Source organism: Mesoplodon mirus, assembly GCF_964341445.2.
Source record: "Mesoplodon mirus genome assembly, chromosome: 18".
Classification (NCBI taxonomy): Eukaryota; Metazoa; Chordata; class Mammalia; order Artiodactyla; family Ziphiidae; genus Mesoplodon; species Mesoplodon mirus.
This window is the reverse complement of record NC_138994.1, coordinates 62426646-62453391: the sequence shown is the minus strand read 5'-3', so window position 1 is coordinate 62453391 and position 26746 is coordinate 62426646. Positions and strand designations below refer to the sequence as shown.

General features: G+C 36.2%; 1 protein-coding gene across 2 annotated transcripts in view; it reads left to right on the top strand.

Annotated features, from left to right (window-relative positions):
• GDPD1 (glycerophosphodiester phosphodiesterase domain containing 1) overlaps nt 1-23455 on the top strand; it is a 43112-nt gene extending 19657 nt beyond the window's left edge. Inside the window, exons 3-10 of one of the 2 annotated variants that reach the window (XM_082604403.1) lie at nt 3986-4121; nt 5915-5960; nt 12314-12432; nt 12949-13038; nt 16776-16909; nt 19947-20006; nt 21741-21792; nt 22193-23455. In XM_082604403.1, the coding sequence (XP_082460529.1) occupies nt 3986-4121; nt 5915-5960; nt 12314-12432; nt 12949-13038; nt 16776-16909; nt 19947-20006; nt 21741-21792; nt 22193-22315 (760 nt within the window). In that variant the 3' untranslated portion in view covers nt 22316-23455. Of the gene's footprint in view, nt 1-3985; nt 4122-5899; nt 5961-12313; nt 12433-12948; nt 13039-16775; nt 16910-19946; nt 20007-21740; nt 21793-22192 lie in introns of both variants that reach the window. The other variant, XM_082604402.1, reaches the window with a different exon arrangement.
• Nucleotides 23456-26746: the final 3291 nt, after the last annotated feature.

Genomic DNA, 26746 nt, shown 5'->3' with positions numbered 1-26746 from the left:
CTTACTGTCAGTTCTTTTAATTTTAGGCATTCTGATGGTGTATAGTGCTGTCTCGTAGTTTTAATATCCATTTCCCTGTTGATTTTTTTTTTTTTTTTTTGGCTGCGTTGTGTCTTCGTTGCTGCGCGCGGGCTTTCTCTTGTTAGGATGAGTGGGGGCTACTCTTCATTGCGGTGCGTGGGCTTCTCATTGTGGTGGCTTCTCTTGTTGTGGAGCACGGGCTCTAGGGCGTCCGGGCTTCAGTAGTTGTGGCTCACAGGCTCTAGAGCGCAGGCTCAGTAGTTGTGGCGCACGGGCTTAGTTGCTCCGAGGCATGTGGGATCTTCCTGGACCAGGGCTCGAACCCATGTCCATTGCATTGGCAGGACCACTTAACCACTGCACCACCAAGGAAGTCCTTCCTCCCTGTTGAATTTTGATGTTGAACTTGTTCGTACGTTTATCCGCCACTTGGAAATTCTCATTTGTGAAGTGAGAAAACAATTATATTGTTTTTCTGTGAAAGACATTTCAGACAGAGGAAGTATTTAGAGAGCATGGGGCTGCTTGGAGTGTAGGTGCAAGGTGGGGAGGAGGTGAAGAGAACTAATATTATCATCACTGTTTTGCAAATAAGGAAACAAGCGTAAAGAACTTGCCCAAGTAAGTGGCAGAGGCAGGATTTGAATGCAGGCTCCAATGTCTGTGCTTCTTTTTTTTTTTTTCAGCTTTATTGAGGTATAATTGACAACATTATAATATATTTAAAGTGTATAATGTGATAAATGATAATGTGTGTATACATTGTGAATACACATCCCTCACCTCACATATTTACCTTTTTTTTTTCAGTGTTTGTGCTCTTAACCACTGTGGTATACCCTCTCTAAAAGTCGAAAGATCTTAGCGGTGAGAGGAACCTTAGAGATTATCTTTTCAATGTTTTTCTTTTTTTTAAACAATTTTTAAATTGTTAAATTTAAAATTTTTTAATTTTTGTTTTATCATGGTAAAATTTGCATAACATAAAATTTGCCATTTTAACCATTTCTAAGTGTGCAGTACAGTGGCATTATGTACGTCACATTGTTATGCAGCCTACTATACCTCTCTACAACTTTTTTTTTACCTTTTATTTTTTTCAGTTTTATTGAGAAATAATTGACATACATCACTGTATAAGAGTAAGGCATACAGCATGATGGTTTAATTTACATATATTGTGAAATGACTACCAGAGTAGGTTCAGCTAACATCCATCCCCTCATAAGGATACAATAAAAAGAATAAAGGAAAAAAATTCTCCTGTGAAAAGAACTCTTAGGATTTATCCTCTTAACAATTTTCCTATGTATCATAACAACAGTTAGCTATAGTCATCATGTACATTACATCCTTAGTACTTATTTATCTTATAACTAGAAGTTTGTACCTTTCATCTCCAGAACTTTTTAATCATCTCATACTAAAACTCTGTACCCATTAAATAATAACTACCCAACCTCCCTGTCCCACAGCCCTGGTAACCACCATTATACTTTGTCTCTGTTAATTAAACTGTTCTAGGTACCTTGTATAAGTAGAATCATAAATATTGGTACTTTTGTTTTTGTTTTCACCTACCATAATGTCTACAAGGTTCATCCATATTGTCGTATATATCAGAATTTCCTTTCTTTCTTAAGACTGAATACTATTTCATTGTATGTATATGCCACATTTTGTTTATCCATTCATCAGCTGATGGACATTGGTTGTTTCTACTTTCAGCTATTATGAATAATGCTTCTATGAACATGGGTATACAATATCTCTTCAAGTCCCTGCTTTCAATTCTTTTCTATATATAACCAGAGTGGAATTACTGTATCATATGGTAAACCTATGTTCAGTTTTTTTTAGGAACTGCCATACTGTTTTCCATAGTGGCGGCACCATTTTACATTCCCACCAACAATGTATAAGGGTTCCAATTTCCTCACATCTTGGCCAATATTTGTTTTTGTTTTTTTAATATTTATTTATTTATTTATTTATTTTTGGCTGCATTGGGTCTTAGTTGTGGCAGGTGGGATCTTTCATTGCGGTGCATGGTCTCTTCCTTGTGGCACGTGGGCTTCTCTGTAGTTGTGGCACACAGGCTCAGTAGTTGTGGCGCGTGGGCTCCAGAGCTCGTGGGCTCAGTAGTTGCAGCACGTGAGCTTAGATGCCCTGCAGCATGTGGGATCTTAGTTCCCCGACCAGGGATCGAACCCGCGTCCCCTGCATTAGAAGGCGGATTTTTAACCACTGGAACACCAGGGAAATCCCAATACTTGTTTTTTTGTTTTTCTTTTCCTCCCTTCCTTCCTTCCCTCTTTTCTTTCTTTCTTTTTTATAATAGCCATTTGAATGAGAGTGAAGTATCTCATTGTGGTTTTGATTACATTTCTCTAATGATTAATGATGTTGAGCATCTTTTCATGTGTGCTGCACATCTTCTTTGCAAAATGTCTATTCATTTTTTAGTCTGATTGTCTTGTCATTGCATTTTAGGAGTTCTTTATGTATTGTGGATGTTAATTCTTTATCAGGTGATTTACAAATACATTTTCCCATTCTATGGGTTGCCTTTTTAGTCTGTGCTTTTGCTGTCATATCCAAGAAATCATTGCCAAATCCAATGTCATGAAGCTTTTTGTGTATGTTTTCTTCTGAGATTTTTTCATTTGAGTTCTTTTGGTTAGATCTTTGATCCATTTTGAGTTTATTTTTGGATATGGTTTTAGGTAAGAATTCAAATTCATTCTTTCACATGTGAATATCCAGTTTTCCCAATACCATTTGTTGAAAGGACTGCCCTTTCTCAAATTAATGGTCTTTGCATCCTTGTCAAAAATCATTTGGCCATATGTGTGCAGGTTTACTTCTGGACTCTCTCTTCTATTGGTCTATATGTTGTCTTTATGCCAGTACCACATTGTTTTGATTACTGTAGCTTTGTAGTAAGTTTGAAATTAGGAAGTGTGAGTCTTCCAACTTTCTTACTCTTTTTCAGGATTGTTTTGGCTATTCAAGGTTCCTTGAGATTCCATATGAATTTTAGGATGGATTTTCTAATTCTGCAAAAAACATCATTGGGATTTTGATACAAGTTGCATTAAACCTGTAGATCAATGTAGTATTTACATATTAACAATATTAAGTGTTCCAATCCATGAACATGGGGTGTCTTTCCATTTATTTATATCTTTAATTTCTTTCAACAATGTTTTGTAGTTTTCATTGTACGTCTTTCACCTCTTTAGTTAATTCCTAAGTTTGTATTCTTTTTGATTCAATTGTAAATGGAATTATTTCATGATTTCCTTTTCAGATTTTCATTATTAGTGTATAGAAATAAAACTGATTTTCGTATGTTTGTTTTGTATTCCAGAACTTTACTGAGTTTGTTTATTAGTTCTGACAGTGGTGTATATGGAACCTTTATTTCTACATATAAGATTATGTCATCTGCAAATAGAGATAATTTTACTTCTTTTCCAATTTGGATGCTTTTTCTTTTTCTTATTCATTTGCCCTTCTAGAACTTATAATCCTATGCAGAATTTAAGTGGCAAAAGTGGGCATCCTTTTCTTTTTCTTTACAATTTCATTTTACAGATGTGGAAATGTGGGCTCAGAGAGCGGCAGTTACTCACCCAAAGTTACCCAGCAAGTTCATAGCAAAGCAGGACCTGGCGCCCAAATCTCAACTTCTGGTCCAGTGTTCTTTCCTTTATACTGGGTTGCCAGAATTAAGGATTGCTAGTTATGGAAAGGAGGCAACATGAGTCTTATTCTAAGTTCAGTTAGAATATTTTTATATCAATTATTCATAATAGATAACAGTCTTGAGGAGAAATTTTAGTATTATGGGATTTTCTACTATTTTGATTTGTAACTCTGAACTTTTTCATCTAATGTATGTAACCTAAATGTTTACTTATGTTTCAGAATGTCATTATTCTTCTTTGTATTTCTTCAGTGCAGTTACAGTTGGAACTGATATGTTGGAATTGGACTGCCATATCACAAAAGATGAAGAAGTTGTAGTGTCACATGATGAGAACCTAAAGAGATCAACTGGAGTCAATGTAAACATCTCTGATCTCAAGTACTGTGTAAGTGAAAATGCATGATAAACTAATAATTAGTAGATATTAGGGCCTGTAGGATTTTTAAAAACAGTGAATGACAGATAGTAATCAAGTAATAAGTCAATCAAGTCAATAAGTAATATTAAAAAAAGATAGTGTTTAAATAATGAATGTCAAAGGAAAGTTAAAAAACTATTCTGACTTACAGTGAGGATTTGTATTCATTACGTACATCTGTGGAGACTTATTTTGATAACTGTTTCAACAAAATTACCAAAGTCCTCAAATGTAAAACTACTGGAGTTCAACTTGTTTGACGTATTCTACAATTTATTTGATTCAGATTAAATATATGAATTAATTTTAGTCTTCAGGTATAGGAAAGAACCCTTTAAAAATCTGATTTTAGTAGTTTACATGCTCATTATGGTAAATACTAATAAATGGAAGGAAAAATAATGCCTAATTCTACCACCTAAAAAAAACTTATGTTAACAGGATACTATCTGTATGTATACCCTGAACGTTTTTTACATAGTTATGTTCTCATTGTATATTATTTATATTGTATTTTTAAACACTCTAACATTATGGCATGATATACATTTTTTCTTTTTCTTTTTTTTAATAGACTTTTATTTTTTAGAACAGTTATAGATTCACAACAAAATTGACCAGAAAATATAGAGATTTCCCACATACTTTCTGAACTCACATAGCTACAGCCTCACCCCACTATCAACATCCTGCACCAGAGTGGTACATTTGTTACAATTGATGAACGTACACTGATACATCATCATCACCCAAAATTCATAGCTTACATTAGGATTTATTTTCAGTGTTGTACATTCTATGGGTTTTGACATGACATTCATGAAAATGACATGTATCCACTAATATAATGTCATACAACATAGTTTCACTGCCCTAAAAATCCTCTGTGCTCTGCTTGTTCATCCTTGCTGCCCCCAACCCCTGACAATCACTAATCTTTTTACTGTCTCCATAGTTTTGCTTTTTCCAAAATGTCATATAGTTGGAATCACACAGTATTTAGCCTTTTCAGATTCTATGCTTATTTTTCATAAACATTTCAAATGACTGAAGTTATTCCATTGAGTGGATATATACTTGTCTTTAACCATTCCTCTGTTGTTGGGCATTTGAATTTGTTCTCAGTTTTCACCATTATAAATAACACTGCACTGAACATCTATGTGTGTAAAGATAAAGTTTTCTCTATATTTAAAGTTATTTCCCTATATTAACTCTCAGCAGGGAAATTATTGGGTAAAAGATTAGGAACATTATAGTTTCTTGATATATATTGAAAGTTGCTATTGCCAGCTTGCTCTTTTAAAGTGTTTAAAAGACTTTTTATATCTGATATTAAAAGAATTCCAAGTTTGCCACACCCTTACCATTTAGGGGCATTATAGCTATACCAAGAATTTCCTAATTTGCTAGATTAAATTTTAATTAGCTTTTGCTTATTAGTGAGTTTAAAGATTCTTCTTTATGATTTTTTCCCCTTTGAATTGTCTATTCCTGACATTTGTCTACTGAGATCTTTGTGTATTTATTATTGACAAATGGTCCATATTAGACAGTACAGATTTCTTGTAGGTCATGAAAGTAACTAATTATATGGTCAGTTTGCTGTTGGGGATGTTCTACTAATAAGTTCTCTATATAAACATTTGTAGTGTTTCATTTTTGTATTTTTCAAGAAGCAAATCTTTATGTCTTAATGTAAGACACTAAAATACTTTTATTTTTTGAGAGCTAACTTTTTTCAGTCATATCTTTTAAAGGAACTCCCACCTTACCTTGGAAAACTGGATGTCTCATTTCAAAAAGGTAATAATTTACATTTGCAGATTAAACATTTACACTAAAGTGTATTCATTTATGCTGAGAATTAGAAATACATGTGCATTATCTTGTGATAAGAAGTTCCAACTAAAAGTATTACCCTCAAGGCTTGTTTGCTCAGGCCTACAAATCTGAAATCTTGATGGTCATCTGACCCTGAGATTATGATGCCCAACAATTTAACTAACTCATTCTATCTAAATTTATATACAGTTCATTTAAGCCTGAATATTAATTACGAGAAACCCATACTTCTAAAGCTTGTATACTTCTAAAGCTTCAAATTCTAGAATATTACTATAACTTGTAGTAAATAATCCATCATAAATAAGAAGCATAAATGAAAAGAAATTGAAGCAACCCCTTTCAGATCCTTATTGATTCTATATTTTTTTCATTCTATGTTATTTAGCTACTCCATATTTTAAATTATTAAGAATATTCCATTACTCAAATAAACCATCCATTTCTTAGTCATCTTCACTTTTTAATCACCAACACAGCAGTTTTTTTTTTTTCTTTTGAGGGAACATTTCCCACAAAGAGATATGTCCCTTGGCCCAATGTGTTAGTTATGTTAGGATGGGTCATGTTAGGATGGAAAATACACAACCTCGAGATACAGGTGCTGAGCTACCTCACCTTCACAATTCAGCCTCATGTTTTGAATGATTTATATGTAACTCAGGAAAAGTGCAAAATGCTCATGTTATGGTCCTTGGTATGGCTTGCATATAGTTGAAACCTTGGTTAAAGCCAAGGATATATTGATATTAATTTTCAAAAGAACTGTAACTGCTCTGTGAGCTAAATTTAAAATTGGCTGGTATAATTTCTCCTTGATTGAGAAACTTTAGAAAGCCAAATAAAAATCAGAAAACCGTTTGCATCAGTTATCTCTACAGGATGTTTTGATCTGATGTTTGTTTGACTTTGCTTTCTAGATAAGTATCATTAAGCTTTTATTGATTTGAGGAAACACCTTTTATTCTTATAATTAGTAGAATTATACTTGCAAAGCTATTCAATATTGGTGTCAGTTGTGGACTTGGGAAGGTTAAGAAAATTTCACAAGTGAAGTTTTTCCTAGTTTTCCCTTTGAAGAGAGCAAAGCCAAAGCCTCACAAAGATTATGAGATGCTTTGAGAAAAAATTTATTTTAATTTTTTTCCTGGTTTTATATCTACCACATAAAGTCATAAAACTTTTGAACTTGAAGAGACCTTTGAAACCATCTAATCCTGTCTCCTCCTGTTACAGGAAGGAAACAGAGTCCTAAAGATGTAAATGAACTTGATTAAGGTTGTACAACAAATAAATGACAGAGCTGGGATTTGAAACTAGGTCTTCTCCTTACCAGGCCAGTGTTCAGCTATCTATACTGCCTCTCTATCTGCAGAATCTCTTCAAATCCCATATTAGTGGCAATGCCACATACTCTCAAATTTAATAATTAACTTTTGTTCATATTGTATTCAACTCATATAATAATTAACTTAAAGACTATGCCTCCAATGTGAAGTTTACCGCATCTGAAACAGACTAATATATAGTACTGTAAAAACTTGACTCAGATTAGACAGAAAGTTGTTCATTTTTTTACTCTTCTATTCCCCTGCTCGGAACTCTTCTTTTCTTTAAATACTGGAGGGAGGAGGAGGAGGAGGAGGAGGAGGAGAGAGAGAGAGAGAGAGAGAGAGTGAGAGAGAGGGAATCAACTCTCAGAGGAATACAAATTTCAGGCCTCTTGCTTTCTTTGTGGTTCACAACTTAACTGGAGAAGAATTAAGTGTTTTCTTTTAAAAGATGCTTCTATGTGCCACAGGCTACATTAAAAAGGAAACTTAAAGAAGGAACATAGAAATGTGTTAACCAAAGGGTTTGTTATTATCTATCCTGCTTACTTGAAAGCAACCTCTTTTTCATGGAAAATACATAATTTGGATAATCAGAGTTGACTATGGTGATAAGTTTTAAAGTTCTAGCATGCTCCAGAGCTACTTCACTTGTTCCATCACCCAACACATCCTATGGCATACTCCTAGTCTAGCATTCTTGTTTTCCTGTTATTTCCCTCTTTCCCTTTTGGTAGTATTTCCCAGCTGGTTATTCTCTGCCCAAAACAATACTGGGACAACTTCTTCCTCCAACTCTTTTTCTATATTCTCTGCTGGCCAAGTCATCTAATTTAAATACCTTTACATCACTTTAGCACACATTTTTCTCTTAGCACATTTTTATTTCCTTGTTTCCCCCACTGTTTGATGCAATATTATTCTTATTGTGTAATGTGTCATTTTGCTGTTCCAAAGTTAGTTTTGTCTGTTTGACCTCTTTCTAATTTGATCCTTGCATACATCTTACTTGGGTGTGAATAGCTATTGCCCATGGTAATTCTTTTGACTGCAAAGTTAATTTTTCCACACTTAATAAGCTAACAAAATTTTTATTTAACTAGAATAGCATCGTCTAAATAGAGCTCTCTATAGTGATAGAAATGTTCTACATTTGCACTGTCTGATACAAGAGTCAATAGCCACATGTGACTATTGAGCACTTGAAATGTGGCTAGTGTACCTGAATAACTGAATTTTAAATTTTATTTCATTTTAATTTAAATAGCCCTATGTGGCTAGTGGCTACCCTGTTGGACTGTGCAGATAGAACATCATGTTCAGACTTTTTAGGTTATAAGTAACAGAAACCAGTTTACACTAGCTTAAGGGGAAAAAAGACATTTATTTTATCATTAGCTCTCTAAGATGTGGTGGATCTGATATTAAACATTTTTGGATCCTTGGGTACAAAAAAGGACTCTTCTGGCTTTATTCCATTGTTCTGCTTCTCCTGGGTCTTATGGATTTTGGCCATGTGGCAGGAACGTGATCACTGATAACCGTAAATTCACATCCTGCCTGTACTGTGACCCCAGGGAAAGGAAAAGTTCTAGAGAAAGAGACTGATTAGCCCAACTTGGATCATGTGTGCATCTTGAACTATTCACTGTGGACAAAGAGATAGGCTATTAGGATTGGCCAGACCTAGGTCATATGCCTACTGTGAGAGTAAGTGGGGAGTGGATCATGTTTTTGACAGCCCAACCAACCAGAACAATTTGGAATGAAGGAGATGCAGTTTTCCAAGGGAAGGAAGGATGCTAGGTAGGTAAAAACAATAGCTAAATTTTTTTAAATATATAAATTTATTTATTTATTTACTTTTGGCTGCATGGGTCTTCGTTGCTGTGCGTGGGCTTTCTCTAGTTTCGGTGAGAGGGGGCTACTCTTCATTGCAGTGTTCAGGCTTCTCATTGCGGTGGCTTCTCTTGTTGTGGATCATAGGCTCTAGGTGCGCTTGCTTCAGTAGTTGTGGCACTCGGGCTCAGTAGTTGTGGCTCGTAGATCTAGAGCGCAGCCTCAGTAGTTGTGGCACAACGGCTTAGTTGCCCTGCAGCATGTGGGATCTTCCCAGACCAAGACTTGAACGCAGGCGGATTCTTAACCACTGCGCCACCAGGGAAGTCTCAATAGCTAAATTTTTATGTATTAACAATAATTAACTTTTATAGTTCAGGGACTTCCCTGGTGGCACAGTAGTTAAGAATCCGCCTGCCAATTCAGGGTGACACGGCTTTGATCTCTGCTCCGGGAAGATCCCATATGCCGTGGAGCAGCTAAAGCCCTGTGCCACAACTACTGGGCCTGTTCTCTAGAGCCTGCAAACCACAACTACTGAGCCCGTGTGCCACAACTACTGAAGCCCGCCTGCCTAGAACCCGTGCCTCACAACAAGAGAAGCCACTGCAACGAGAAGCCCACACACTGCAACGAAGAGTAGCCCCACTTGCAGCAACTAGAGAAACCCCGTGAGCAGCAACGAAGACCCAATGCAGACATAAATAAATAAATAAATAAATAAATAAATAAATAAATATTTTAAAATTAAGTTTTATAGTTCAATTCTGTAGTTTAAGTCCAAACTCTTTGAGTTTTAAGTACTTGAAATCCATCTCAAGATAGTTTGTTGTATTTTTTTTAATCTGGATTTTTTTTTAATTTATTTATTTTTAGCTGCATTGGGTCTTTGTTGCTGCATGTGGGCTTTCTCTAGTTGTGGTGCGTGGGCTCCTCACTGCAGTGGCTTCTCTTGTTGCGGAGCACGGACTCTAGGTGTGTGGGCTTCAGTCGTTGTGGCTCGTGGGCTCTAGAGCCCAGGCTCAGTAGTTGTGGCACATGGGCTTAGTTGCTCCGCTGCATGTGAGATCTTACCAGACCAGGGATCGAACCCATGTAACCCTGCATTGGCAGGTGGATTCTTAACCACTGCTCCACCAGGGAAGCCCTCAAGATAGCTTAAGAAAAGTTTATTAAAAAGAATTTTTTTCTTCTCATAACTAAAAAGTGTAGAGGTTATATGCATTCAAACATAACTGATTCCAGTTGCTCAAGCAATAATTTGTCTCTCTTATCTCCGTTTCTTGGGTCTACTTTCATCAATGTTAGCTTTGTTCTCAGGCACACCTTCTCCACATAAAGATGGACCTCTGATAACATCAAAAGTACATGATCCATTCAGCTGAGGATTTCAGATAACATCGCCTGTGGTCCATATTGTTATGCTTAAAAGGTCATGTGCTTTCTCTGTGGCCAGGGGGGCAAAGCCAAATGATTGACAGTCCCATCAGAATGACCCAGAGCCCTATCTGAATTACAAGAGGTAGTAAAAAGGTGATAAGAATAGAATACAGAGCAGACAAAACAATAACAGATTTTTTCTTTTATTTTCCCCCCATTCACATCCTGCTTTTCACATGAGTCTTTATTTAAAAAAAGTTTTCTGACATGGATTTAATTTACTTTTTTTTGGTATGCTTCTTTGTTTTGATTTGTCATACAATGAGGATGAAATAAAGGATCTTTCACCATTTTGTTATTCACAGATTAGTGGAATTCACGTTTCAGGTGGAAGGGGAAATTTTATAATCGTATATAGTATGTATAGTATATTATAGAAGTGATTAGAGGCAAAAGGAACTAGAGAAAGAATAAAGAAAATGACCCACAGGAAATAAAAAGAATGATTAAAATCCTCTTCTGACTTTTTCATGACTCAGTTTTCTTTGAATAACTGCATTGATATAATTCTTCAACCCATTACTGATTAGCATGTATTTCCCTTGCCTAAACATATTCTCAATCTCTGAAAAATTCAATGATGATGTTACAGCAAAACTTTAGAAACAATCTCAGTATCCACTAGTAGGGTCAAGGGGATGAAAAGAATTTTTTTTCTTCTATCCTTTTAGGTTCTCAGCTGGACTCTGTAACAAAAAAAGAGATTAACAAGAGAAAAACAGAAGTTTATGAATATGTATGTGTCATAGGAGAAACTCAGGGATAAATTATTCAAAGGCATGGCTAGAACTTGAGTTTATATAGCATCTTAAACAAATATACAAAACAAACAAAAAAACCCAATAAATTTTGAGTGTCCAGGGTGGCAAATTGTGGAAAGGTAAATATATAGGGGATTAATGGAAGATAAAGGCTAGTCAGTAGTTTGTTATGTAGAGTCCTTTGGTGCTGACAAGGGTCTAGGGTTGCTGTTGATTAATTTTTGTATAATTTAAGTCTTATTTTTAGGCAGATAGGGGAAGGGCAGAGAGCTTTTCTTGTATCTGCTGCTTCTCAATTGCCTCACTTCAAAATAATCCTTATGCCAAAATGGCAGATTTTGGAGTGGCAAACTATGTTCCCCTTCAAGGGGAATGGTTAAATTTTAAAAATTAAATTGTTGTATAGCTACTCAGTGGAGTATTTTAAAACCTTTTAAAATAATAATTACAGAATAGGATCAGTGGATTATATCAATGTCAATATCATGGTTATGAAATTGTACTGTAGTTTTGCAAGAGGTTACCATTGGGGAATCTGGGTAAAGCCTGCACAGATCTCTGTATTATTTCTTACAACTGCATGTGAATCTACAGTTATCTCAAAAAATTTAATGGAAAAAAATGTTAATCATAATCATAAATACAGCATATTAACGTGCAATACTTATTTTTACTTATGTGAAAAAATCAGCTTAAAATCTGAAGGGACCCTATATTATAACTCTATTAGATTATGCATAGGAAGAAGAGAGGAGAGAAAATACACCAAATGATCACAATGGTTTTATCAAGTTGTTGGATTTTTAGATGATTTTTCTTTTCTTCTTTATATTTTTCATCATTTTGTAAGTGTCCTACTATGACTACATACTATAACTTTTCTAATCATCAGAAAACTGTAAGTTATCTTTTAAAAATACATTTAAAAATCTTGCTTTCTCAGCATGCCAATGTGAAGGAAAAGATAACCGAATTCCATTACTGAAGGAAGTTTTTGAGGCCTTTCCTAACACTCCTATTAACATCGATATCAAAGTCAACAACAATTTGCTGATTAAGAAGGTACTTAAGGCATTGTGTCCTCTGAGTGTGTTGCATCCGATTTCATCCAAACTAAATAAGGCTAGAGTAGGTGCCTGCATAGATTGATAATGTTCAAGGAAATGTGATACTCTAGGGATCAGTACTGTTTCAAATACTGCCCTGGTAGAAGACATCACTGTACTGCAGGAAAGCCTGTTTCAGAGTGACTTGTCATGTCGCAGTCATGGATAAAATGAGCTTCTGTGAACCCATTGCTCTGGCATTTACCTAATTAACTTCTTCTAGTTTCACTTGTTTCACTTGTACTTAGTTTATAGCAAATTACTAAACAGTTGTATTCTATTAAATAAATCATATAATGGTAAAATGTAATTTCTTGTACTTTATAAAATAATCTGAATTTATGTATCAGTTCTTCCAAAATTTTATAGTATGCACTGGCAGATAGTCAGTTGTAATCCATTTTTTAAGTGAAATCATGTAAGTGGATTTACAAATAGGCACATGCATAAAATTTTGAATTTTCACATGTAGGTTTCAGAGTTGGTGAAGCAGTACAGACGAGAACACATAACAGTGTGGGGTAATGCCAGTTATGAAATTGTAGAAAAGTGCTACAAAGAGGTAAGTTTCATAAATGATACAGAATGATCTATTTTTTTTGCTGTTGTGTATCTTTAAATATTAAGTAAATACAGTAATAATTTTTTTAATATCTTATTTCATAGCCTTGATGCAAAGGCAGACGGTACTGGATGGAAGCAACTAACCAGAAATTTACTAATAAATATGATGAATTTATAGATAATGAATTTAGTAGAGATAGTGGACCTTGCAATTTAAGTTCAATGTAATTGGACTGGCTCACAGAATTATTATTTTCACATGGTAATATTAGTTGTTTGCCAACATTTAATTAATTTCATTATGTATATTATAAAACAAAATATGATTTCTATTTTTTAGTGTCTAGTTTTTGTTAGTTAATCAAAATTTTTTGTGTAATTTTGAATTAAGGGAAGTATTTAGTCCTTCAACTCTATAGCTCAAGCTTTCTTTACCCTACCTCCCAAATAGAATTCATCAAATTAAGCCAGGATCATGATTATCAGGTAGTATATAAAAGTAGGGCCATCCACCAACTGAAATTTTTCTGTTTGAAGAAAATATATCTATAAAAAATTAAGTTAATATAGTTTGAAATGGTACACTAAGCCTCTATAAGCAAATTTAGCTATATAATCAGCTAAGAGGATTTGAAATTCAAAGTGTTAAAAAACCTTAAACACTGAAGATTCTCTTTCAGAATGCAAATGATAGTGCAGAAGGAATATCATGACACAAGTAGCAATTCTGAAATACAAAGAGTTCTTTTGAGAAGGCGTTCCTTCCTGGCAAAGAAGCCAAAGGCATAGATCCAAGAACCATTACAATTAAAAGTACAATTAAAAGTAATGAGGCTCTCATTAAGGCAAGTAAGTTTTATTTATGTGCAGCAGGCTCTGTGAGATCCCAAGGTATCTGTGTACAAAAGGAGAGAACAGAATAATCAATGGGCTCAGTGGCTTCAGATCTCCAAGAATTTAGGACTGAGACTTCCATAACTAATCATTGTCTGATAGTATTTTCACATGTCATTAAAAGGGAGCTAGTATACTGGAGGCTTCATGACCTGCTGATCTTTTTACATCATTCAGAATTTTTCTTCAAATTAAAAAATAGTGATAATAGCTAGAGAAGAAGAGGACAAACTGGATCTCACCTGCGTTGCTGGTGGGAACGTAAAACAGAACAGCCACTCTGTTAATTAGTTGGGTAGTTTCTTACAAAACTAAGCATGCACTTATCATATTAACCAGCAATCTTACTCTTGGGCATTTATCTCAGAAAAATGAAGACTATGCACACAAAAACCTATACATGAATGTTTATAGCAGATTTATTCACAATACCAAAATACTAGAAGCAAGCCAAATGCCCTTCAGTGGGTACGTGGCTGAACAAACTAACACATCCATACAATGTAATACTATTCAGCAGGAACAGGGAATGAATTACTGGCACACGCAACAACCTGGATGGTCCTAGAAGGCATTTTGCTTAGTGAAAAAAATTAACCTCAAATGGTTATACGATTACATTTATATAACATTCTCAAGACTACAGACATGAAGAGCAGATTCGTGGCTCCCAGAGGACAGGGACTGGGTGTGGGTGCAAATACAAAGAAGTAGCAGGAGGGAGTTTCTGTGTGGTGATGGAACAGTTCTGTACCTTGATTGTGGTCGAGGTTACACAAATCTATACATGGGTTAAAATTGCATCGAACTATACACATGCACAAATGAGCACAGGTTTTAAAAATGGTGAAAACCGAATAAGGTCTACAGTCTAATTAACAGTAATATATCAATGTCAATTCCTGGTTTTGATACATCTGGCTACATCAAATTTTACCATTTGGGGCAGCTGGGTTAAGGATATACAAGACTCTACTGTATTTTTATAACTTCCTGTGACTCTATAATTATTTCAAAATTAAAAGTTCACTTTTGGTCCAGAATCACAGAACTTTTCCCTTGATTCACATATTTTTCTAGAAGCCTCTGGCTTTCTGTCACTTTAGAATTTAAAAACTCCAAAATTTTCAGCAGCAATTTTCAAACACTGCGGTAAGAATGTCTCAACAATAATTGTCATTCGTATTATGAACATGCTATATAATTAAGTCATGTATCTTTTACAATTCTTAAAGTATGATTTATGAGAATTTCATATTAGCTCTTTAATTCCCAGATGCTAGAAACTAAAAATATAAAAATAAAAGAAAGTGGGGGACACAGTGGTGCTAGGAAAAATACGTGGCGCTTATTCTCATCTAATGACTTTTTATTCACTCATACTTAATGCAGCTGTTTTTATCCTTGGTTGTGTATTGAAATTACTGGAATTGTTTCAAAAAGTACTAATGCATGGGTCCCATTCCAGATATTCTAATTTAATACAGGAACAACCAGTTATTATGCCAACGGTATGCCAGCATACCGCTCCTAGCCCTCTTCCTACCAGTGACCTTGCATGGCTCTCCAGAGGTACCAGTTACTGTTTTTAGTTCTCTGGTTTCAAAGTTGCATAAGTTTTGAGGGTCAGCCCCTAGCCCTATTTCCCCCTATGAGCTCTGTTATTCTTAGTGTATGAATTTGCAGAAATCGAAGTGGTTTTTTTGTGGTACATGGGCCTCTCACTGTTGTGGCCTCTCCCGTTGCGGAGCACAGGGTCTGGACGTGCAGGCCCAGCGGCCACGGCTCACGGGCCTAGCCACTCCGCAGCATATGGGATCTTCCCAGACCGGGGCACGAACCCGTGTCCCCTGCATCGGCAGGCGGACTCTCAACCACTGCACCACCGGGGAAGCCCTTGCAGAAATCAAAGTTTCTTTCAGGGACTTGTATACTGTGTTGCAGCTGGAACACCTGTATATAAATAAACTGAAAATATTACAAAGCAGCATGTGAACTTAGGAGCAAAAGAAGTCCTCAAACTTATTTACTCCATTTTTAAAAAATAAAGAAGTAGGTAATTTAGAGCTAATATTTAAAATAAATTATGTTTTTGCATGATTTTTTCAATATATTACTTTTATTCAGAAATATTCAAATTTATTATAATATTTATTTGTTTTAAAGACAGACATAGGAGGAGCTGGAGGAGGCGGGCATGGGGAGTTGTTTACTGGGTACAGAGTTTCAGTTTTGCAAGATGAAAAGAGTTCACATATATATGAAGCTTGCAGTTGAAGGGTTTGGGGATCTTGATGAACACATTTTGTAATAGAAACTTAGAAGGGTGGTTAGATTCTTGGACTAGTTTACAAAGTCCTATTTACATTTGAAAATATGTATATGTAGCTGAAAGGTGACATTTGCAACACCATTAATATATATCTATATTCATATCTGTATCATATACTGTTTAAAAATTTATTATATATATGGTTATTGACTATATAGAAGGTTACTGAATATTTCATTTCTTTATCTTGTTCCATTAAATTTGGTATGTTTAATCTCTACTGATAAGGACTAGCAATAACAGACAGAAATGGTATTGAAAAAGCAGAGAGTAGGGAATAGAGAAACTTGAGTATCAATTAATACTATAGGCCTCCAAGATAGATCCTGAGCCATTTGTCAAGGACTAGTCATTTCTAAGTGTGGTGTGTTAGAAATGGATATTGATAATTCAAGGAGTACTTTTAACAGATGTCAAGGTACAGTCTTGGGAAATTTTGAAGGTTGTGAAATAAACCTCTTTATTTGAACAGTTATAAAGTAACATACAATATTGTTTGTGTCTTTTAGAATTCAGACATTCCTATACTCTTCAGTTTACAACGTGTTCTGCTCATTCTTGGCCTGTTCTTCACTGGCCTCCTGCCCTTTGTGCCCATTCGAGAACAGTTTTTTGAAATCCCAATGCCTTCTATCATACTGAAGTAAGTGGTTACCCTGTTTTCATCAGTTCTCAATTACAGGAAAACTAAGACGAAGACTTCTTGATCTCAATGATAAAGAATAGATTGCTCTAGTTATTTCCATATTTGATATAATTAAGATGCATTCTCTAAAATGAATAATAAAGGTTTTAAAGTATTTACCTGACCCATTTCAGGTAACAATGACTTTCAGTGCCTGTGTACTCAGAAGTCAGGTAAAAAGAATTGAACTTAATCATTGAAACGCCTAATAGCAATTCCCCTACAACTTCCCTTACTTCTTTCTGCTTGATTGACAACTATACCCAGCTGAAGTTCCATTAAGCTCCAAATTCACCACTAGTATTAAATCACCACCACCACCACAACAACGACAATGCAAAAAAACCTCTGGAGATGGGAGAAAGAAAAGGATGGAGTTAGTTTTTATAAGATAGTTCCATATTTATGTAATTTCTCTGCTGGGTATAAAGCCTTGCTTTTCACACACTAATTTACTACAAAGATAAAAATATAAAACACTTAGCATTGCCTGGAAAATAATAAGCAGTCAATAAATGATAACTTTTTTGGCGGTACGCGGGCCTCTCACTGTTGTGGCCTCTCCCGTTGCGGAGCACAGGCTCCGGACGCGCAGGCTCAGTGGCCATGGCTCACGGGCCCAGCCGCTCTGCGGCATGTGGGATCTTCCCAGACTGGGGCATGAACCCGTGTCCCCTGCATCGGCAGGCAGACTCTCAACCACTGCGCCAATAAATGATAACTTTTATTGTTAAATTATCTTTATCATTGTTATTTAGAGAGCTTCATCTCTTCATCTCACAATCCCCTACCCTTATAATGTCATTTCTAGCTATACATTTCTAATAATAACTGAGCCATGACAAAGGAATTCAGAGCTTCTGAGGAGATCATTTAAATGTGATTTCACCTGCATAAAAACTCTTTTCATCCCCACAGAACTTCAAAAAAAATTAAGCTGAACATTAGTACATCAGTCATTAGGAAATATCATTAAGAGAAACAAGTTGATCAGCACCCCTGTACTCAGTCAGCATCTGTGTTTCATGCTTGTCTTCCAGTTTGAGTTTGTTAGTGATGAGTATGTTTATTTTATCTATTCCCAATTATATTTACTAGCAGTGTTTGTAGCTGTTTCTGAAATGAAACAGCAGAAATCATTCTTGTCTACAAACAAACCATTTTTGCTTGCTAGATTAAAATAATTCCTAACCATTTATTCCTAAAGTACTTAGCTTTCCTCTGGTCAAGAGTGTACTGTTGTGCTCTCTAGATCATCTCCATGTGTTCCTTTTAGAAGCAAATATTATTAAAAAATAGACATATGAACAAACTTCCTAGAATTAATTTTTTTCTCTAAAAAATGATTATGGATTAAGACACTGGTAGGATATTATGTGTTTGTATGTTTTATTATTTTTTTTAATTTATTTTTGGCTGCATTGGGTCTTCGTTGCTGCGCACAGGCTTTCTCTAGTTGTGGCGAGCGGGGGCTACTCTTCGTTGCGGTGTGCGGGCTTCTCATTGCGGTGGCTTCTCTTGTTGCAGAGCACAAGCCCTAGAGTGCGTGGGCTTCAGTAGTTGTGGCTCACAGGCTCAGTAGTTGTGGCTCACGGGCTTAGTTACTCCGTGGCATGTGGGATCTTCCTGGACCAGGGATAGAACCCGTGTTCCCTGCATTGGCAGGCGGATTCTTAACCACTGCGCCACCAGGGAAGTCCCTATTATTTTTTTTAATGAAAGACGGTACTTCCTAAGACAACATAATCATTTGTGTTTAATGAGGTAACTAGTATTTTGGGTTATTAAATTCTTGGGATTCCTGAAATTGCAATCAGGACTTTCTACCTGGGCTAGAGTTAGTGAGAAAAGAGGAGTTTATTTAGAGAGCTTCAAATAAAAACTGAATTCAGAGAAAAAGACAAAAAATGAATTTAGTGGGCTTCCCTGGTGGCGCAGTGGTTGAGAGTTCGCCTGCCAATGCAGGGGACATGGGTTTGATCCCTGGCCCAGGAAGATCCCACATGTCACAGAGCAACTAGGCCCATGCACCACAGCTGCTGAGTCTGTGCTCTAGAGCCCGTGAGCCACAACTACTGAGCCCACGTGCCACAACTACTGAAGCCTACGCGCCTAGAGCCCGTGCTCTGCAACAAGAGAAGCCACGACAATGAGAGGCCGCGCACCGCAACAAGGAGTAGCCCCCGCTCGCCACAACTAGAGAAAGCCTGCGCGCAGCAACGAAGACCCAACACAGCCAAAAATAAAAACAAATAAATTTATTTTTTTAAAAAATGAATTTAGTGTAGATAGGAGGAGTTAGAAAGGAAATAAGAAATGAAGATCTGGGGAGAATAAAAATCACTCTGTGCTGTTTAACTTAGAAAGAAGCTGAGGAATCTTCATAGTAGAGAGACTGACTAATCAGAGATATCTCTGGACACAACCCAGAGTTAATGACACAGGTGCTGCTCTAGGCATCAAAGAGGTTGAAGAAGGAGCTCAGCTTAGGTCTAAAAGTCATGTATACTCTTTCAGTAGGAAAGATATTTTAAAAGGACAGGGCCTAGGTCTTAAAACATTGAAAGTGAAAGAAAAAAAATGCCTTTAGGGTTTTTTTAGTCTCATTTTTACCCCAAATATCTTTTAATCCATAGTAAAGTTTGGCTGTGTGTTTAAATCTACTACATAACAAAATTACAGCAGACAAAGCAAAAGAAAGAGGCTTCACCAGAAAAGAGAAGAGACATGAGTTCTGGGCACCCAGGGTCTCTGGAAAGATAACTTATTAATTTTAACCTTTGAATTGTGGTAGCAAAAAATTAGCTTGAAATCAATGAAAATAGAAAACCCAAATGGGCTTTGTTCAAATTTATTTTTGCCTTTTTCCAAATATTTTTTAAACATATACTAAATGCAGGCAAGGCACTCTTTTTGTTTTTGTACTTGTTTTATTTTATCACACTGATATATTCCTGTGTTTCTAATTTATGATTTAAATTTTATTTTGCCTCAGGCTAAAAGAACCACACACCATGTCCAGAAGTCAAAAGTTTCTCATCTGGCTTTCTGATGTGTAAGAATTTTAGTTTCTTGATATACAAGTTATTGTTTTAACTCTATTAAATACGATGCTTATAATTTAGAGCAGGTTTTCTACATGTAATTTGTAACAGGGATGTGTTGAACATCTACTATACAAATGGATGATGTATGAATCATTTAGAACTAGCTTCATTGCTAGTCACAAAACCTTAAGAAGAATTGAGAGATAATCTCATCAAACTCAGGAGAAAACTGAGCACCCACCTACCCGAAGTTAGATGATTTACGGTACTTGGCATTATGTAGCTGGTTAGTAGCAGAGCCGGGATATATACCCATCCCCTCTACTTAGTCACTGTTTCCATGAGCCTGCAGTCAAAAATACAGTGAAAAGAAGTGTGTATAGCAATGCAATATATGTAAGAGTATATAACGGCACATTTCTCAGGAAAATCTGCAGCGAGACTTAACAGCAAAAAGGAAGCCCTATCTATATGGTGGGCATCTACTTTAGATAAAATGACTTAAATTCTAAGACATGTTGAGTTTAATGTTAGGTAAAACCCACAAAGTTATTGTGCTATACTTTGCTTTAAAGTGGAACCTTGAATGCTTAAATAATAGTCATAAATCACAACCTTTTATTACTAGCTCCTCTTTCATAGAGTTGGAAAACTAGTTGTATCTTTTCTCTGTGCCACAGGGTTTCTTCTTTTTTACTGTATTCCTAATTTAATTTCTAGTTTTTAAGGATGCATTTTTAATTGGTGCTAAATGCATATGATTTTTAGTTTCTGTTACTTAATCATTCTAATAGACATAAACAGAATAGAAATAGTATGTATAGCTTTTCAGTACAGTAAGTTCCCATCTTGCTCAAGTGATTTGTATTCTAAAAGTGCACTTTTAAGTTAGTTATTTGGAACTGAAAAAAAATGCTTTTCTTTTTTCCTATATAAAGGATAGTGTAATTAATGGACATTAGGTTTCTTTTTTTAATATATATATACACATTTATTTATTTATTTATTTATTCATGGCTGTATTGGGTCTTTGTTGCTGCCCGGGGACTTTCTCTAGTTGTGGTGAGCGGGGGCTACTCTTAGTTGTGGTGGGTGGGCTTCTCATTTTGGTGGCTTCTCTTGTTGCGGAGCATGGGCTCTAGGCACGTGGGCTCCAGTAGTTGTGGCACGCAGGCTCAGTAGTTGTGGTGCACAGGCTTAGTAGCTCTGTGACGTGGGATCTTCCCAAACCAGGGCTCGAACCTGTGTCCCATGCACTGGCAGGCGGATTCTTAACCACTGCGCCACCAGGGAAGTCCTGAACATTAGGTTTCTAAAATAGCTCACAAAAGACTAATTCATTTTGTAAATGGACTGTGATGTTATAGAATTTGACCCAAGTTCACTGCCTTAGTTTAACTTGGAAAGCTAGGAACACCGACTTCCCAGTTATTTCTCACTCTCATTATGGTGCCAGCAAGGAAAGTGAGGAAGCCCCTTCTGCACTGAGCTGCTTCAATAAGAATACATCTCCTGGGGATATAATGGCAGCAAGGAGTAGAAAGGAGTTTCAGCAGTTAAGATACAAATGCATCCACAGCAGCTATTATTGCTTGAGGCCGTTGGTTATATTGCGAAAAGGTTGGGATTAAGTTCAACTAGGAATTATAAACTCTAAATTGACTAAGTTAGGACTGAGGACTAATTTTAGTGCTTCTTTAGGGCTAAGGAGTACCTAAATCTGTTGTGCTTTTCTTTTCTAGTCTCCTAATGAGAAAAGCTTTGTTCAACCACCTCACTGCCCGAGGCATTCAGGTAAGTTTTTGGAATGGTGCATTTTAGAAACAGCATAGTTTAGCAGTTTAACAGAAGTTTAAGGGGCAGGAACTTTTAACTGACTTAATATGGTTCTGATTCTGCTGCTTTACTGGTTCTCATATGAAGACCTTAAGCTCTGCCTTACAGTTAACAAGAAAGTATCGACATTTCAGAATTCACCTATGTATTGGTGAGAATAGCTGAAGCTGAGGGGTGGGACGGTCATATTTAATGAGCAAAGTGGAATTTGTTTAAAGGGCTCAACGATTTCTTAAAATTGCAGGTTATTAAAAGGTTATTTTTAAGTGTGCTGAGATTGTAGTGGATAAATGCTACCATAAAAATAATTTTCTATTTTAACATTTCTTCTCATATTTCTCATGTTTCTAATTTTCAGGTGTATGTTTGGGTATTAAATGAAGAGCAGGAATACAAAAGAGCTTTTGATTTGGGAGCAACTGGGGTGATGACAGACTATCCAACAAAACTTAAGGATTTTTTACATAATTTTTCAGAATAGAAAAGGAGGTACTCAGAAGCATTCAAAGAAAACATGAAAAGACCTAAGAAAAAAAATTGTTACTATTTCCCTAAGCCATTTCTGGAATGGTAAAAGGTTTAATCAGTTAAGTGTTTATTACCTCATTTTTAAGCCTGTCTGAGAATGTAGAAACTATATATTGTATATCTATTTTAAACAATATTCCAAATTTTACATTTGTAAATAGTTTGTTTAGAAAGAAAACTGGTTATGAGATGTAAGTAGAAGATTATCGATCAAGATTTCTGTATATGATGCAGTATTCTACTATTATAAGTAACTCTGAAATCGAAGACTATTGGCTAAATTTGACATTAGCCTTCACTGGAATAAGATCAACTAATTAGTAAGACAGAATTATTGAAGGCCATTACAGCTATCCGAGTTGTCTTCTTATTTCTAGGTACATCTTAGTTAAAGGGGAAAAATACAGTGAAAGGAGAGCTCGGAAATCAGTGATGTAATTATCTGACAAGTTGAACATTGTTAGCAGAAAGCAGACTCAAAGAAATAACTGAAAGTTTATTACATGATCAGAAATAAAATCTGTAGACTAAATTCGAATTTCTTGGTTGCTGTTGTCAATAGGGACATTCTATTTGGAATCTTTTTCAGGTATGTAACAATGCTACTGTGTCTTTTTTTTTTTGTAAACATTAAAATTGGACTTAATTGTAAATTAAGACAAGATGCAAATAGTCACATTTTTGTTTCCTCTAAAGAAATGTAAATTTTCCATTGTTGGCAATGACTAACTGTCTGGACCTACATCTAGATTTTAAATAACATTCTGAATCCTAACAGTCGTATGAAACTGATGAAAGTGTGTATCACTGTGTCTAAAACTTATAGTATAAGCCACCTCCTCCTGATCTTTAAGAATCTATTCTTCTGAGTATTAGTGGAAACAGAATTTCCCAAAGCATTAAGCATCACTTTCTCAGATTTTCTGATGTGACTTCATGTAAATCTGTTTCTAATCTTTTTGACTTATTTTCGTTATCTCTCTGGGAGGTAAATATAATCTGGAACATTTGAAGTTTGCCAGCTAACAGCTACAAAGGATGATCATACTCTCCCACCTGTCCCTGGATGACATAAATGACATTTGTTTTTTTGTTTACACTGAAATAAAATTTTCAGAAACAAAATAAGGGTTCTTCATTGGTGGTGTTTTTGTTTTGCAGTCATAATTCCAAATATGCTTTATAATTTTTTTTCAGAATTTAATGAGATGGTAAATTGATAGTGTAACTAAATACACCTGAGACTTCTCTCTAGTGTAAGGAAAATAAAATATAGAAACACTTTTATGGTAAAGAAATTGCCTCTTGGTATTTGAGTAAATAACTTGGGAAGGTAATCCATTAAATCCATCATTTTCACTTTCGCTTATAGTAATTTATGATTACAGTTGCTAGAGATCTTTTTTTGTTTTTTGTTTTTTTTGCGGTACGCGGGCCTCTCACTGTTGTGTCCTCTCCCGTTGCGGAGCACAGGCTCCGGATGCGCAGGCTCAGCGGCCATGGTTCACGGGCCCAGCCCCTCTGCGGCATGTGGGATCTTCCCGGACTGGGGCACGAACCCGTGTCCCCTGCATCGGCAGGCGGACTCTCAACCACTGCGCCACCAGGGAAGCCCTAGAGGTCTTTTTGATCATCTTTGATATAATTCTTTCTGCAATTTCCCCTTTCCAAATTTTGCTTTGTTATGATTCAGTTATGATGCAGTTCATATTATAAGGCCAGCATATATTTTGTGTCAATCAGTAGAAGATAAAGTACCCAGCATGGTAAAGATGTTTAGAGAGTCATGTTTTAAAAGTTTGATGATTTTATAGTCAAGGTGACTTCAATTCATTTAATAAAAGTATAGTATCTATAACAAGAGAGTTATCAGATAACATCTGAATATTGCTTTTCTGATTGGGGCATCACGTTTTAAAAGAGGTTAGATACCCTTTCATTTTGAGAGAGATATTGCTAGGCATTGCATGGTAGGGAAGGCTAGAGAAGTGGTCAAAAGATGGGATTAGACCCTTTGCCTGGGATGAAGCTGGCACTAGATTTGACATACCCAGGGACTTCCCTGGTGGTCCAGTTATTAAGACTCTGCACTCCTAAAATGTAGGGGGCACGGGTTCAGTCCCTGGGTGGGGAACTAATATCCCCACAAGCCATGAGGCGTGGCCTAAAAAAAAAAAAAAGATTTGACAGACCTATAGTCCAGCATGCTAGTAGAATCCTAAATACATGGCAGTGGACAGCATTTGACAGGTAGGTATTTCAGTAGGCAATTGGCATGAGGGAATTTTATTTTCTTACTATCTTTTTTTTTTTTTTGGCCACGTTGCATGGCATGCGGGATCTTCCCCAACCAGGGATTGAAACTGTGTCCCCTGCATTGGGAGTGTGGAGTCATAACCACTGGACCACCCAGGAAGTCCTGCCGGAATTTGGGAATTTTAACTTGAAGTAGTAAGAGTTTCTCTATAGGACTAGGGTCCGAGGCATGTTACCAAGGCAAAACAGGACACAAGTTACAAGAACTAGGACCCAGATCTTGGAAAGAAGCTCATTTAATAGAACCGAAGAACAGAGTGATAACACTGGACTAATTACAGTAGTAAGTTGACACTGAGTCCCAGAGCTGTTCAACCTCTCATTTCTGGCCAGGACTTGTTCTAGAAATTGGGGTGTGGCCCTGGCTACAGGTGGGCATCTAGTAGCCCAACTGTGGAGAAAGAATGGCTGCAGTGGGGTAGGAAAAGAGAACATAAAACATAAATCATCGTATGTTCTAGTATGGGAAATCATTGACACAAAATACAATGTGAATGATTCTGCTTAGAGTTGTGCAACATGGTGGGCCTGAAAAGGTTAAAAAAATATATCAAGAGAGAATCTGCCATAGATAAAAAAAAGTTTCCTTTCCAATTAAGGAAAGCCATGAATGCCAGGTTGAAGAGTTTGTTCTGAATCAAAAGTCGTGTGTCAAGTAGGTGGCTAAACTTGAGATGTTAAAAACAAGAACTGAAACTGCCAGACAATAATATATCATAATCATTTCAGTACCAAAGGGAAAATGTAAATAGCAGTCAGAGACCAGGCACTAAAACAAGATCAGGACCAAAGTGGTCAGATCAAAGAGTCAAAGAGATCAGAATGCTGGGAGCATACCAAAATAATTCATAAAGCCACTAGTGATGTTTAGCTTTTTCTGCCTTTTTTGTATAACATTGACAAACTATTGTTTGGTAAGTTGGATCATCCTATAAGCTGAAAGAAAGATATAAGCCTAGACCAGAGAATAGTCCAGAAACCAGGTCAGAGGCTATACAGATCCAATTAACATTAGATTGCATAAAAATTAACTTGGCAATAGTCTACAAGATGGAAACTCTTGCAGCAATCCAGGAATGAAGTAATACGTGTCCAGATGAAAGCAGTGGCAATATAAATAGGGAAACAATCAATCTAAGCATCTGTGTAATGGAAAAATTAATAAGTGACCAGATGAGCTTAAAAGGAGAAGAGAAAGTTCATTACTAACTCCAAAGCTGCAAGAAAATGGGGAACTTGGAGAGGGGTCCAGTTTGGTGGTAAAAATAACATATATGGGTACTCTTTGAAATGACAGAAAGGTGTTCGAGTTTAGGTATATTAACCCTAGGATGAAAGGATAGGTCTGGAAGAATAGATTTAGGAGTTTTGTGTACTTATAGGTATTGTGAAGCTAACACTTTATTTTTTAGCATAAATTTCAGCTGTTTTTATTTTTATTTTATTTACTTTTTAATGTTTATGTTTTTAATTTATTTTTTTTATTTTTATGTATTTATTTTATTTTTGGTTGCATTGGGTCTTCGTTGCTGCATGTGGGCTTTCTCTAGTTGTGTTGAGCGGGGGCTACTCTTCGTTGTGGTGAGCGGGCTTTTCATCGCGGTGGCTTCTCCCGCTGCGGAGCACGGGCTCTAGAGCTCAGGCTCAGTAGTTGTGGCACAGGGGCTTAGATGCTCTGTGGCATGTGGGATCTTCCCGGACCAGGGATCAAACCCATGTCCCCTGCATTGGCAGGCAGATTCTTAACCACTGAGCCACCAGGGAAGTCCCGAAGCTAGCACTTTAAACGTGATATTAGTTCCTTCTCAGTATTCTACTTGCAATTTGAATAGGTCGCTATGCCACCAGATGCCTACGTTGTGAATAGCATGCTTCATACCACAGTGAGATTGAATGATAACATTTTTCCCCACTCATTTATGCCCTCTTCTTTCAAAAGTAGAGAAGTCTATTAAAAAAAGGCATAATTTTAACTCATTGCTTATGAAAATAATACAAATACATTGGTCTTGTTTGCCCACTACTTTTAAATTTTAGTTCCTTGAAGCCCCAAGACGGGGCCTAGGCA